General features: G+C 43.2%; 1 protein-coding gene across 4 annotated transcripts in view; it reads right to left on the reverse strand.

The window, feature by feature from the left end:
* Positions 1 to 16,367, reverse strand: part of AOPEP (aminopeptidase O (putative)) — a 300,772-nt gene that overhangs the window by 13,843 nt on the left and 270,562 nt on the right. For all 4 annotated transcript variants that reach the window (XM_065878726.1, XM_065878729.1, XM_065878728.1 and 1 more), the window contains one exon: positions 14,241 to 14,357. In XM_065878726.1, the coding sequence (XP_065734798.1) occupies positions 14,241 to 14,357 (117 nt within the window). The remainder of the gene's footprint in view (positions 1 to 14,240; positions 14,358 to 16,367) is intronic.

Genomic DNA, 16,367 nt, shown 5'->3' on the forward strand with positions numbered 1-16,367 from the left:
TCCATCCAAAAACAACAGAATACACTTTCTTCTCAAGTGCTCATGAGGATTCTCCAGGATAGATGTATCCTATTCTAGAGGATAGATCATATCTTGGGTGACAAATCAAGCCTTGGTAAATTTAAGAAAACTGAAATCGTAACAAGTATCTTTTCTGACCACAACGCTATGAAACTAGATATCAATTACAGGGAAAAAACTGTAAAAAACACAAAAGCATGGAGGCTAAACAATGTGCTACTAAATAACCAAGAGATCACTGAAGAAATCAAAGAGGATATCAAAAAATACCTAGGAACAAATGACAATGAAAACATGACGACCTAAACCTTATGGGATGCAGCAAAAGCAGTTCTAAGAGGGAAGTTTATAGCAATACAATTCTACCTCAAGAAACAAGAAAAATCTCAAATAGACAACCTAACCTTACACCTAGAGCAATTAGAGAAAGAAGAACAACTCCCCCCCCAAAGTTAGCAGAAGGAAAGAAATCATAAAGATCAGATCAGAAATAAATGAAAAAGAAATGAAGGAAACAATAGCAAAGATCAATGAAACTAAAAGCTGGTTCTTTGAGAAGATAAACAAAACAGAAAAACCATTAGCCAGACACATCAAGAAAAAAAGGGAGAAGACTCAAAATCAACAGAATTAGAAATGAAAAAGAAGTAACAACTGACACTGTAGAAATACAAAGGATCATGAGAGATTACTATAAGCAACTCTACGCCAATAAAACGGACAACCTGGAAAAAATGGACACATTCTTAGAAAAGCACAAGCTTCCTAGACTGAACCAGGAAGAAACAGAAAATGTAAACAGACCAATCACAAGCACTGAAATTGAAACTGTGATTAAAAATCTTCCAACAAACAAAAGCCCAGGACCAGATGGCTTCACAGGCACATTCTATCAAACATTTAGAGAAGAGCTAACACCTATCCTTCTCAAACTCTTCCAAAATATAGCACAGTGAAGAACACTCCCAAACTCATTCTACAAGGCCACCATCAACCTGATACCAAAACCAGACGAAGATGTCACAAAAAAAAGTAAGCTATAGGCCAATATCACTGATGAACATAGATGCAAAAATCCTCAACAAAATACTAGGAAACAGAATCCAACAGCACATTAAAAGGCTCATACACCATGATCAAGTGGGGTTTATCCCAGGAATGCAAGGAATCTTCAATATATGCAAATCAATCAATGTGATAAATGATATTAACAGACTGAAGGAGAAAAACCATATGATCATCTCAACAGATGCAGAAAAGGTTTTCGACAAATATCCACACCCATTTATGATAAAAAACCTTCCAGAAAGTAGGCAGAGAGGGAACCTACCGCAACATAATAAAGGCCATATGTGACAAACCCACAGCCCACATTGTCCTCAATGGTGAAAAACTGAAACCATTTCCTCTAAGATCAGGAACAAGACAAGGGTGCCCACGCTCACCACTATTATTCAACATAGTTTTGGAAGTTTTAGCCACAGAACTCACAGAAGAAAAAGAAATAAAAGGAATCCAAATCGGAAAGGGAGAAGTAAAACTGCCACTGTTTGCAGATGACATGATACTATACATAGAGAATCCTAAAGATGCTACCAGAAAACTAGTAGAGCTAATCAATGAATTTGGTAAAGTAGCAGGATACAAAATTAATGCACAGTAATCTCTGGTATTCCTATACACTAATAAAGAAAAATCTGAAAGAGAAATTAAGGAAACACTCCCATTTACCATGGCAACAAAAAGAACAGAATACCTAGGAATAAACCTACCTAAGGAGACAAAAGATCTGTATGCAGAAAACTATAAAACACTGATGAAAGAAACTAACGATGATACAAACAGATGGAGAGATATACCACATTCTTAGATTGGAAGAATCAACACTGTGAAGATGACTATACTACCCAAAGCAATCTATGGATTCAACGCAATCCCTATGAAACTACCAATGGTATTTTTCAGCCCAAAAAATTTCACAATTTGTATGGAAACACAAAAGACCCCGAATAGCCTAAGCAATCCTGAAAAAAGAAAAACGGAGCTGGAGGAATCAGGCTCCCAGACTTCAGACTACATTACAAAGCTACAGTAATCAAGACAGTATGGCACTGGCACAAAAACAGGAATATAGATCAATGGAACAGGATGGAAAGCCCAAAGATACACCCATGCATATATGGTCACCTTATCTTTGATAAAGGAGGCAAGAATATACAATGGAGAAAAGACAGCCTCTTCAATAAGTGGTGCTGGGAAAACTGGACAGCTACATGTAAAAGAATGAAATTAGAACACTCCCTAACACCATACACAAAAATAAACTCAAAGTGGATTAAAGACCTAAATGTAAGGCCAGACACTATAAAACTCTTAGAGGAAAACATAGGCAGAACACTCTATGACATAAATCACGGCAAGATCCTTTCTGACCCACCTCCTAGAGAAATGGAAATAAAAACAAAAACAAACAAATGGGACCTAATGAATCTTAAAAGCTTTTGCACAGCAAAGGAAACCATAAGCAAGATGAAAAGAAAACACTCAGAATGGGAGAAAATATCTGCAAATGAAGCAACTGACAAAGGATTAATCTCCAAAATAGACAAGCAGCCCACACAGCTCAATATCAAAAAAACAAACAACCCAATCCAAAAATGGGCAGAAGACCTAAATAGACATTTCTCCCAAGAAGAAATACAGACTGCCAACAAACACACGAAAGGATGCTCAACATCACTAATCATTAGAGAAATGCAAATCAAAACTACAAAGAGGTTTCACCTCACACCGGTCAGAATGGCCATCATCAAAGAAATCTACAAACAATAAATGCCGGAGAGAGTGTGGAGAAAAGGGAACCCTCCTGCACTGTTGGTAGGAATGTAAATTGATACAGCCACTATGGAGAACAGTATGGAGGTTCCTTAAAAAACTAAAAACAGAACTACCATATGACCCAGCAATCCCACTACTGGGCATATACCCGGAGAACACCATAATTCAAGGAGACATGTACCACAGTGTTCACTGCAGCACTATTTGCAATAGCCAGGACATGGAAGGAACTTAAGTGTCCACTGACAGATGAATGGATAAAGAAGATGTGGCACATATATACAATGGAATATTTCTCAGCCATAGAAAGAAACGAAGTTGAGTTATTTGTAGTGAGGTGGATGGACCTAGATAATCTGTTATACTCAGTGAAGTCAGTTAGAAAGAGGAAAACAAATACCATATCCTAATACATATATATGGAATCTTTAAAAAAAAAAAAAAAAAGGTTCTCATGAACCTCGGGGCAGGACAGGAATAAAGACACAGACGTGGAGAATGGACTTGAGGACATGGGGAGGGGGAAGGGTAAGCTGGGACGAAGTGAGAGAGTGGCATGGACATATATACACTAGCAAATGTAAAATAGATAGCTAGTGGGAAGCAGCTGCATAGCAGAGAGAGATCAGCTCGGTGCTTTGTGACCACCTAGAGTGGTGGGATAGGGAAGATGGGAGGGAGACGCAAGAGGGAGGGGATATGGGGATACATGTATACATATAGCTGATTCACTTTGTTACACAGCGGAAACTAACACAACATTGTAAAGCAATTATACTCCAATAAAGGTGTTTAAGGGCTTCCCTGGTGGCGCAGTGGTTGAGAGTCCACCTGCCGATGCAGGGGACGCGGGCTCGTGCCCCGGTCCGGGAAGATCCCACGTGCCGCGGAGCGGCTGGGCCCGTGAGCCATGGCCGCTGAGCCTGCGCATCTGGAGCCTGTGCTCCGCCATGGGAGAGGCAACAACAGTGAGAGGCCCGCGTACACGCCAAAAAAAAAAAAAAAAAGATGTTTAAAACCAAAAAAACCACAATGAGATAGGTCTTCACACCCAGTAGGATGGCTAAAATGAAAGCCAGACAATAACAAATATTGACAAGGATGAAGAAACACTGGAACCCTCATACACTGCTGGTAAAGATGTAAAATGGTACTCTGGAAAACAGTCTGGCAGTTCCTTAAAAAGTTAAATAAACTAACCATATAAGCCAGCAATTCTACTCCTTAGGTGTAAGTCCGAAAAGAAGTGATAGTTTACATCCACACAAAACTCTGCACCCAAATGTTCACAGCAGCATTACACATACAGCCACAAAATCCAAATGTCTATCAACTGATGAACAGTTAAACAAATGGGGTTTACTCATACCATCGCAAGTATTTGGAAATAAAAAGCAAAGAAGTATTGATACGTGCAAAACATGGATGATTCCTGAAGACAGTATGCTAAGTGAAAAGAAGCCATTCAGAAAAGGTGTATGTGATCCCATTTACATGAAAGTCCAGAGTAAGCAAATCTGTAGACACAGAAAGATTAGTCTGGTTGCCAAGGACTGGAGTGGAGGGGAGATGGGAACGACAACTAAAGGGTACAGGGTGTCTTTGCGATCGGATGATGAACACATTCTATAATTGACTGTGGTGATGGTTACACAGCTCTGTGAATACATACTAAAAACTACTGTTGTGCACTTCGAAACGGGTAAATTATATGGTATATGAATTATTTCTCAAAAAATGTTGGTATTAAAAACAAGCCTAGAGTCAAGCTGGGGAAGGCTGTTTCAGGAAATGGTACTACTTACGCAGTCAGTTCCTGAGTAGACCACCTGCTGTCCTGACAGTGGAGCCAGGGGGACAAGCCTGCTCTGGGCTGCTGCTGGCTGGCTGGCTGCTCTCCCCAGTGCCTGCAGATTTCCACACTCGGTGTGGTCATCTGCTCCTACCCACAGATCAGTTGGTCTATGGAACACAATTCCATGTGGTTCAAAGCTGCAGCAACATGTAGACTAAGTAGCTTTAAAAATCATTTTTAGGGCTTCCCTGGTGGCGCAGCGGTTGAGAGTCCGCCTGCCGATGCAGGGGACACGGGTTCGTGCCCCGGTCCGGGAGGATCCCACATGCCGCGGAGCAGCTGGGCCCGTGAGCCATGGCCGCTGAGCCTGCGCGTCCGGAGCTTGTGCTCCGCAACGGGAGAGGCCACAACAGTGAGAGGCCCGCGTACCATTAAAATAATAATAATAATAATAATATTTAAAAAATCATTTTCAGTGCCACCCCATAAAGTCTGCTGATCTTTAAATTTCGTGCCCTGACAAACACAAAATACCATCATTTGCACATAAACAGGGGTCCTTTCATTTTTTAAAACAATTTGAATTCAATACAATTGTTTTCTCTTTGCTATCAGGTACCAGCACAAACATTCGCCCCTAAGAGGCATAAGCAGCCAGGGAATCCTGTAGGATCTATGGAGCATCGCCTCCTCCATAAAGGGCAGGTTCAGGGACCACACTTAGGCCGCTGACGCTGTGGGAGCCTCCCACAGACTATAGGAAGAGCTCATTTTATCTACAGCCTAAAGGTTCCACAGCTTGAAGGCCAGAGAGAGCGAACACTCAAATCCTGGTGTACCATGGAACTAGAGAGCAAAGGAGGGTGCACTGGAAAGGCACCAGAGGGAAGAAGAGCAATCTGGAAAGGTATTTTGGCAAAAGTGAGCCCTCTATTTTAGGGCACTGAAGGCAAACTTTACATGGGAATGAGACTCTATAATTGTGAAAGAAAATGGCAGTGGCTCACAGACAACTGTGTGCTTTTCTTGGGTGTGGATTTCAGTACAGAAATCTAATACAAAAATATATAAACTACTGACGGAGGTATAAAGAACCTAGAAACACCAATAAAACCCCACATGTTGATTTTATTCACAACAGCATTGAAGACAAAAGGAATAGGAGATGTAGCTGGGTTTGGGACACTATCGAAAGAAGAGTGTCAGGGCAATGTTATTTATTAACCCAGAAAATGTGTACGTCTCCACATCTTTCTGAGAAAATCTGTACAGACTTGGCGGGGGTGGGGGGGAGGGTACATACACAGATGGCAAGAGGTGATAATGCCCCTTAAATCTCCAAGTATCTATACAGTAGGACGTGCTGCTAAGTACATGGAAGAAAGAATGGCAAAGAATAAGCAACCAGGGACTTTTCTAATAAAGTCTGGCTGAACCTGTAGCTAAAAGCCCGCCGTTAAATGCTCTTTTCCTCTTTTATTTAACAGATAAATTCTAAATGTTTTGACTGATTATAATTGTTTACTTAAAAGGTCTTTTCAGAAAAATTAAGCAGATTATGCCACCAGTGGTTCATTTTTTCTTTAAACAAACATCTGATCAGCCATGATGTCCTGTAACAATTCAAGGTAAATAAAACGCAGGCCCTGGCCTCAGGAACAAGAGAGGAATACTCATCTAAAAACAAACAAACAAAAAAAAACAAAGTCCTTTGTCAGTTTTCAAAAATCATTGGTATCACTGTATAAAGCAATGGAGACTTTTTTGGTCTCCAAAGGTTTCCACAGAAAAGTTCTAGGGGCACTGAAATGAATAACAGAGGAAGAAAACACCAAGGAGAAATATCTAGAGATATCTTCCTGACTTTGAAGAAATGTTCTAAAGCAGTAAGTGTTTCATAAACCAAATGCAACAAAGAAAAAAATACACAAATCTAACTAAAGAATTATATAAGAGCTTTTTATCCCACATTATAAAACGCACATGTTTTAAAATCCCAATATGTCTAAGCAACCAAAGAAAATCACCCCAACCCTTTTATCAATCCATACCCTGCCCAGCTTTCCAAACTCTACAAATTCCAGTGCTGTACCAAAATGATGACAGCTGCGTCCCTCACCAGGACTGCTTTAGCTTTTTAAAAAATGGATATTAAGTCACACTACTTATAGGTCACATCCTCAAGTTCAGATCCATCAATGTTTGACCCTCTGATTTGCAACCTGAGCTTGACCGTGTCAAGGAGCCAAGGAGCCAGACCCCTTGTCCCTGGGTAGAAACTGACAAAACTGCCCAATGTTGGATATGGCAGGTGTCAAACTGCCTTTCTGAAAGCTCCCATTCCATCTGGCTCCTTGTATTTTACCCTGGAAAACCACTTTGCTAATTGTACCACACCGTTCCAACCCTCTACAACGGTCTCCTTTTTTTTTTTTTTTTTTTTTGTCTGCGTTGGGTCTTTGTTGCTGCACGAGGACTCTTTAGTTGAGGCGAGCGGGGGCTGCTCTTCGTTGCAGTGCACGGGCTTCTCATTGCGGTGACTTCTCCTGTTGCGGAGCACGGGCTCTAGGCACGCAGGCTTCAGTAGTTATGGCTCGCGGGCTCTAGCGCGCAGGCTCAGTAGTTGTGGCGCACAGGCTCAGCTGCTCCACGGCATGTGGGATCTTCCCGGACCAGGGCTCGAACCTGTGTCCCCTGCACTGGCAGGCGTATTCTTAACCACTGTGCCACCAGGCCCCAACAGTCTCCTTTTTATGTTCAATCTGAAAACCTGCCTCCTGGCGCACTGTTCCACAATGGTGCCTCCTGACACTGCTGGGCAGTGACCTGGGGAAGCCTGGGGATATGCATTCCCCCAAGACAGACTCCAAAAGGGAAGGAGGGGAGGAAGAGGCGCCCACCAAGGGGGCTGGGGCCGGCACTCTGGCACTGCTCCTACGCTTGGGCCCTGGTGACCCTGCACAGCTCTGCAGTCCTGCAGGGGCTGTGGCGCCAGCCCGGCAGGCTGCCCTCACACACCGCCGTGATGACAGGACCTGACATCAGCAAGGCTGGTTTCTGCCTTTGTGCTACTCAGATTCTGCATCGAGGTGTACCAAAGGGGAAGGAGGCACCAAGTTCAGCACACCGCGGTTTACTAAATATAAACTGTTGAGCACCCTGAAGTGGCAACAGAGCCCACTGAGATTACATCTAACCGCTCCTCTAAACTCTTCCTGTGAGGAGCACAAAATAGAAACGTTTTCTTTATTTTGTAGCCAGAATACTACAGAAAAGCAGCCAGGGGAGAAAAGGGGAGTGCTCAGCCCCTGAACGGACGGCAGGGAACGGACCCTGAACACCGTGCAGAAGACGACGGTCATGATGACCAGAAGGAGTTTTAGCATAAAGGGAATGGGCAGAATCACAGCTACAGATCAGTCCTACATTTTAAACATATGATAACCTGACTAAACCTTTATTCTCTGCCCTTTCAGTATGCCTCTCCAGAGGTCGGTTGATAATGGAATGTTCTCAGTTCACAGAAACTATGCTTTTGGCTCACATGAAATTCAGAAATGAGCATCGGAGCTGTCAGACTTTTGTGGGCCTGCAATCATGCCTTCCACTTGTGGACTTCAAATAAATGCTGTGGTATTTTCTTTTCAAATAAACAATGAGTTCTCTTACTGACAAGTATTAAAATCTACCCCCTCCCTGCATATGTAGAACCCACCAAGGGAGGTGGCCAGTTTACACGGTTTTCAAGGGCTCTTCCACCTGCGCCAGAGGAAAGGCAGTGGTGAGGGAAAGGCCTGCAACGCTGGATGTTCTTCCATTTGCAATCAACCTTGAAAGTGCCCTTTTCAGAGCAGAATGCAGACAGATACTGGCATGGCTTTCTCTGGGTACTAGTGGTAAAACAGATTTGTCCTCACTCACTCACCTGTTTCCTTAGATTTACTTGCTACTACTACTTTATTTTGCAATTCCTTCTCTTTCTTCCATGTGAAACATTTTGTTTTCACCTCCCCCAGGGTTACGTTCTCTGGAGCCCTGAGAGAATACAGCCGGCTCAGGGTGGCCCCTAAATGTAGTTAACCATGTTCTAGCTATTCCACTCTGTATTGTAACCATCAGGCACTTCATTAGATGAGATGAAAAAATTGCCTTTTGTGGTCGGTTGCTGCTTTAGAGCAGTGGTTCTTAACCAAGATGACTTTATCCCCCAGAAGATATTTGGCAATGTCTGGAGACACTTCTGATTGCCCAAACAGGGGTGGGGTGGGGAAGGGAGAGAACTGCTATTGGCATCGCAGGGAAAAAAACCGGGGGTGTGATACATCACCCAATGCACAGGACACCCCACAGCAGAGAATTATCCACTCCAAAATACCTGTAATGCTAAGGTAGAGAAACCTTGGTTTAGAGCAAACCACCCTGTACCCGACCCCACCGAAAAAGCTGCCAAGACCCCAGATTAAGAATTCTGTGACCCGATGCTCAGGGGCTCCTAACAGCTGGTAGCTTGTACTTCTTGTCTCTCTTTCTCATTGCCAGTCCTCACAGATTAAAGAGACAATACAAAGGTTGTTTGAGCTAAACAAAATTTGACCATTTCACACCAAACGAGAGAACGTGAATCTTATATGACAAGAAATTACGCTAAAACTTCTCCTCATGGTGTTAACAATCCCATGAAGAGGGGGTTTATGGCTCCATTTTAATCTTGAGGAGACAGAGGCTCAGGGACCTTGGCCACAAGTCTGAAGGCAGGAAGCTGGTGAGGACTGTGGGATCGTCCTGTTCCACGTTTTCCAAACTGTGGGCTGCGACTCGTTAGTGGGTCACAAAATCAATTTGCTGCATCACAATGCACATTTTTAACGAAAATAAAATAGGAAATAATAGCGAATATAAGAGTACAAACAGTTTCGTAAAGCCGTTTTTGCCAGGTGGCTGTGGTCAAAAAGGCTGATAGCCAGCAGTCTAGTCCCGGTACTGCTGTGCAGACGAGGAAAAAGGGGCCCGGGAGGGTGGGCAACTTGTCAGTGGCCACCAGCCATTTGGGGACCTGGGACCAAGTCCAGCTTTTTGCTAAGTTGATGCCTCTGCCAGTACCAGGTGCACGGCCTGGGTGTCTAGATGGGATGGAGACCTGGAAGAGCAGTACCCCTGAACAAAGACGGGGACGTGGAGCCAGGGCAAGATGGAGACACTGTGTCCACCCCTTCCCACCCCAACCTAACCCAGGAGGCCTCTTCCTTTCAACCAACAGTACTTTCCCAAATACAGTGAGGGGGAGACCTGGCTGGTAGTGGCCTCACCCAGAAAACTAAATTTCTGGCTCACCCTACCAAATGAAACATCAGAGCAGAGCATGGTACCGTGGGGACCATTTTGACTAACATTCACCACTCCCATCTGAGCCAGATGAGACAGGAGTGGCTACTTCCAAATTTTCTGAAATTCACCTGAGGGGTGCCCCAGTTTTGAAGTGTTCAACTGTAGTCTGCAGAAATAGCTGCTTCGAGGTCAGTCATGGGGCTTTTGGGGAAAAAGGTCACAGAGCCAAGTTGAGTGGAGCCTCTCTTCATTAACACAGGAAAGCTATTTTTGAGGCTTAGGAGACCTGATAAAGCGGGCTGGGAATTCATTATTTTAAAAAAGGATCTCAGAAAATACCTCTTGTTTGAAGAATCAGTTGTTTAACATGTTTTAAAACCTTTTGGGTCTTTATTGGAACCAATATGCTCGGAAACTGTAGACAATGTATTCCTACGAACTAAGTTTCCCTTTCAGTTCATTTTCCGACCTGGTTAAAGCAGCCCAGCAATATGGCCAGAGGCTTCTTTGATTCAGGAGGTAAAAGATGGTAACTACTCCTGTAGTCAGTGTTACTTTCCAGGCTAAGGAATACAAACGTTCCTCCTCCAAAGCCCCACTTCTCACATGGTGGTGACACGAGTGGCCAGGCAAGGCACAAAATGGCCTAAGATGACATGCATTACTGTACCTAGCTTACTACATCTGTCCTCACGCACTTTTCCTTTAAGATTCTGAACACAAGGTGTCCCTCCGTGCAGGGCAGACTTGTGTATTCACACCACATGTGATGCAGGCACACGGAGGACAAGGGGCGCGTAACATGGAACAGCGTTCCCCTGACATGCAAACAGCTGGCAAAGAACATCATCCACCTGGTCGCCATGCTCGGAAATCCTGACCAACAGATTGGACATTCTGTGAATACAACCGGAAACACAGAAGCAACACAACTAATACAAATATTGAGCTACACGAAGAGCATCATTAAAATAAACTTCCCAGTGAGACAGCACCAGCCCACCCACAGACACAGAAGGAAGGAGGGAAGGGACAAGTGGGCACGACAGCAAAGAAGCTAAAGCAACTACTGAACAGAGGGAGCTGATTCACGGTAGCACAGGCTTCTTACACAGTTGAGACTTCTGCTACATCAAGAACACGCTGCTCTGCCAACAAGAGAGTTCTGCAGTGCGCTGGGCAATTAGGAGCTTAAACGAGCTACGGAAATAGCAGGCTCACCTTCTCAAAAAGTGACTTCACATCTGTGCTTGCTTTCAGGAGAAATGCTAGTCCAAGAAGAGTAGGGGGAGCCTTTCTTTACCTCCTGGAAATATGAGGAAGTAGCCCCCCGCCCCACCACTGTCCTGAGCACTCCCTGCTGCTGTGCTAGAGACCCCCCCCCCCCCCGCCTTCCTGGGACTGAAGTCCTTCTGCACAGACACCTAATCCAACACCATGGTCCCAGGGCCTGTGACAGCACCCTGAACAGAGAGTATCAGCACAGTCACTCACATTGCTCCTTGTCAGGAAAATACCTCTAGAGCCATTTCCCACAGGGACGCTCCACATACAAGCTGTCACTCTCTAGCACCTTCAGCCATGTTTTAAATGACTGCTATTTATTACACATTTAAAAGCCCTGATAATAACTGAAAGGGACTATCCTTATATGTTTGGTCAAGGAGAAGCACAGAATAAAGTCAGAATCTTCATTTTTCCAGTAAATAACAATTCTTTCTCCCATGAAATGTTCTGTCACTTAAAATAAAGGCAGATGGTTAGTCAACGAAATTCCTGCTAATCAGTGTCACAATAAATCACACTTAACTAATAAAAGTTTCTAGAACATACCCTGGTTGGCCAAAATCCTGTTGCTTTTCTGGTTCTGAGTGACCTTTCAAGGAAACCTCACAGTGAGATAAGCTGTCAATGTAACTGACTGTGTGCCAAGGCCTAGGAGGGCCTGGGAAGGGGGCAAGGCAGTGGCACGTTAGGCCTCAGGGCCTTAAGGCCCTGATCTGGGCCCTACCCACCCCTGACCTCAACCCTGCAGGCCCCAGAGCAGGGGTAAACAAACTCAGAAGGGGGCAGGCCAAACCAGCCCTCAGCTAGAAGTGGTGTGGACGTTTTAGAGGAGTTTTTAAAAAGAACAACAACAAAAAGAATTATCTTGAGATGTGATAATTATATGAAATTCAAGTTTCAGGGTCCATAAACAGCTTTACTGAAACACAGGCACGTCTGTTCGTTTACATACTGCCTATGGCAGCTACAACAGCAAAGTTGAATAGTTAGTTGTGACAGAAACCGTACGGCCTGAAATATTAAAATCTGCTCCTTTACAGAAAAGTTTGCTGACCCGTATCCTAGAACATGCCATGCTCACACCTTTGCACTTGCTGTCACCTCTGTATGGAAATCACTCCTGGCCCTTGGCTTTGTATGGCCAACTCCTTCTTGCCCTTAGGTCCTGGCTCAAATGTCACTTTCTCTTGTGGCCTTTCCTGAACTCTACCTAGAGACACCTAGCTCACTTTCACCTGCAATCTCCTTTGTAGCTCTTATCTGAAACTATCCTGCTCATTTCCTTATGAGCTGTCGTTCCAGAAGAATCCAAACTTTCTGAGGGTGACCCTTGCCACTGCTGTATCCCTAATGACTGGCAGAGTATTTGTGAACTGCATGGACGCTGACCACGCTAGTTACTTAAACCGGTCAAGCCTCCCTCAGGCCCCAGTCTCTCATAACCAAAGAGCCAAGCCTGAAGAGACTTTGGGCATCTGGCTTTGGGCATCGTGATGCAGTCTGAGATGCAAAGAAGCAACCAAAATAAAACCTGTTATATTTCTCGAAGGTTTAAGAAGTTACGTATAACAACTAAGTTGAGCTGTAAGTTAAGAACACAGTGTGCTTTATGTTTATGCCAACAGGAAAGGGGCGGGGGGACCAGGGTCTACCACCTCCCAGCTTCTGGCAAGAAGTGGAGGAGTGACAGGTGCCCAGCACCTGCTTTGATCCTCCCGCCTTCGTCTGCCCACTGCCTGTCACTGGGGCCTGGCATTTCAGTGGTATTCAGCTCTGATTAAAGCATAACCTCATGCCTATAAATAGAAACCTCTTTAAAACACTAATTAAAAATAACAAGCTGGCATTTGGAAACTCCTATAAACAAAAATATAAGAGCTGAAATAAACAGCAACAGTTGCACGTTTGATCTATGCTGAGATGGGTAAAAAGCTACATATGTCTTCTCTGGAGTTTTTCAATTAACTCCTGAATTTACATAAGGGTTTTAACATGTATAACAGTGCCCATCTTACCTTTTAATCTAATAATGAGCTGGCTTTTCTCCATTTACTCCATTTTAAGAACTGTGAAGTTAATTTTTAATAATATTTTATTTAACCCAACATGTCCAAAATATCATTTTGAGAAGACATTATTGAGATATTTTGCTTCCTCTTTTTATACTAGGTCTCCAGTATCTGCTATGCATAGTTCACACTTACAGCACACCTCAATTCAGAACAGCCACATGTGCCTAATGGCTGCCTTACTGGACTGTACAGTTTTTAAATGTTCATTTATTCTCAACTGAACACAAATTAAACCTACATGCCTTTAAGGAGTTTTATGTAAGAGAGACTGTGTGCTTTTTTACTTAAGATGACTAAATAATTTATTATTTTATATATTTAAAAAACTCTGGAACTCATCCTAGGATTCACATTGCATTCTTCACAATAAGCTAAAAGATATTAAGGACCCCATCACATTGCTTTCCCACAAGCATCCAAGTTTGCTTTTCAAACCATGGCTGTTAGATTTAGTTTTCATTTCCTTTACACATGGCTCCTTTCCTGTCCTAACTGAATGCAACTAAGAAGCTCTGGCACATCTCAGCCCAGTTTCCTTAATGTGCAACAGGACGGCACCACCATCAAGCACAAAATGACCCACCCAAGTTTATAATTCAAAAACATTCCACCCGCCTGCTCATTCCTTTAGGAGACTTATGTCCATCTTAATGATTTAAGAAGAAAGAGGGAAAAACTTAGGACCTCAAAATACCCTGGTAATGACCAGGATCAGAGGTCCCCTGCTGGAGCAAGCGCAACCAGGGAAGCAGTTTACTCTTTGCTCGAAGTGCTGCTTTTCACTCGTAAGACACAGCATGGGATGCTGCTTACAGAGTTCCAACAGTTTTGGGACGCAATGGGATCATACTTCACCAACAGTGAGGACCCACAGTGTAAATTCTGAGGGTGTTCCTGGTTACCTCTGCATCCTGCTCCGAGAGGTGGTACGTCCTCTCAAGTCTTTGCAGAGTTCGGGGATTCATGGTCCTCTGCTCCAAGAGATGCTCCAGAAGCAAGACCAGCTGGTCTGGAAGAAGCTGAGGACAAAACCAAACAGCCTGTGAAAATGCCATTCAGCTTACAAGAAATTAAACCCAAACGTTTAGACCAAAGACAGCAAATCCAGGGTAACCCTGGGGACTCCCAGCAGCTGTCTGAAACATTGGAAGACTGCAGACTTTACTATGGTAAAACCTCAAGGTTTACCTTGTATCCCCAAAGACACTGCATTCTGGGGTCTGATTAAGCCCTATTCTCCATGGCTTTTCATGTCAGTTCTATATTTAAGAGCAGATCAAAAACTGAGTTTACCTTGTTTATTTTTTTAGGTTGTACACCATGAATTTTTTTTTTTAAGGTGTACAACATGATGACTTAAATGTATACATACACTGTGAATGATAAAAACTGTGCTTATCTTAGGGCTTCCCTGGTGGCACAGCGGTTGAGAGTCCGCCTGCCGATGCAGGGGACACGGGTTCGTGCCCCGGTCCGGGAAGATCCCACGTGCCGCGGAGCAGCTGGGCCTGTGAGCCATGGCCACTGAGCCTGCGCGTCCGGAGCCTGTGCTCCACAACGGGAGAGGCCACAACAGTGAGAGGCCCACGTACCGCAAAAAAACAAACAAACAAACAAACAAACAAACTGTGCTTATCTTAATAAAACATTATCATGGTTTTATTAGATCTTTATCTCTACAGCATGCATATGCCAAAAAAGGTCATTTAGCCTAGACAAATACTCAAGAAACCGTCTGATCTGAGGTAAACACATGGAAGTTTAACAGAAATAAGCAACTTTCAGATTTCCTTCTTTAGCATGTGACTTGCAAATGTACACCAAGAAATAAAGAGCATGTAATGAAACTAGAACCATGTTTCAAAATCCCTCTATTATAAAATCTGTAAGTTTATTATTCCATTAAAAAGAAGGTTGTATGTATGATTACACACACACACACACACACACACACACACGCCCAACCACACAAGGTCACTCAGATCCCTGAGTTTTCATACAGGATAAGTAAAAATGGTATTAGCACTTAAGGGCAAAGAGAGCAAGATGTTTTTATATGGTTCAAAAATAACACAAACTAATCTGTGAACAAACAATACTTTTGGAAATCCATGAACTTAAAATATCTGTCTTATTCGCTCCTGTACCACAGTGCCTAGATCAGCCTCTAGCACAGAGCAGCACACAAACTGTTAACAGAAGAAAAAAATTCAATTTAAGACACATCTTGTAGGAACCAAAATGTATTTATTCTAAAATGAAGGTTTTAAAATAACTACTATGAATTCCACTATTCTCGACATTTAGCTTTTCTCCATTCCTGATTATGCCCAGGCAATCCTGTCAACTAACCCAAATTTACAGTTCTGGAAGTCAATACTAGAGCAACAGGATATTCACAAGAACACCTGGATTTTAATCCCCATTTTGTTACTCTAAAAGAAATTTCAAAAATTATTGGCTTCTCCCCTACCTCTCTTTACCTTTCAGCCCCCAAGTGTGCACTGCACCTCTGCCTCCCTCTCCATTCACACACACACTCTTCCAAAATGCGCTTGCAGGAAAACCCAGCAGAGACAGCAGGCATGAAATTTACTACATAATTCCACAAAGAAAGCATTTCTTATCTTTCCTCACCTCACCTTTCTAAGGTCTAATTAAACCGCCACTTCCCTCTAGACAGACAGACACAAATGCACACCACTTGATTCTTGGGTATTTTCATTTCATAACATCACTCCATCCACCACAGAGTCATGCTGTGGATCCTCTCTCAGGCTGAGAGCAGAAACAAGGTGCTTCAGCAAAACCAGAGGGTTACGAATCAGCACTGACCTGTGAGGTATATATGAGAACACTTAATTTCCTTCCATTAGAACTACTGTGTTTGTAAGATGCTTTCAAGATATCAAATTACTATATACTAGTACAAAAATGCCATTCAGTTTTAGACACATGAGGCTACTTGTATGATATTAAAAGAAATTTGCTGTTTTATAAAACAGACCAAATTCAGAACCACCAGCTTC

The sequence above is a fragment of the Phocoena phocoena genome, chromosome 6 (assembly GCF_963924675.1).
Source record: "Phocoena phocoena chromosome 6, mPhoPho1.1, whole genome shotgun sequence".
Taxonomy (NCBI): domain Eukaryota; kingdom Metazoa; phylum Chordata; class Mammalia; order Artiodactyla; family Phocoenidae; genus Phocoena; species Phocoena phocoena.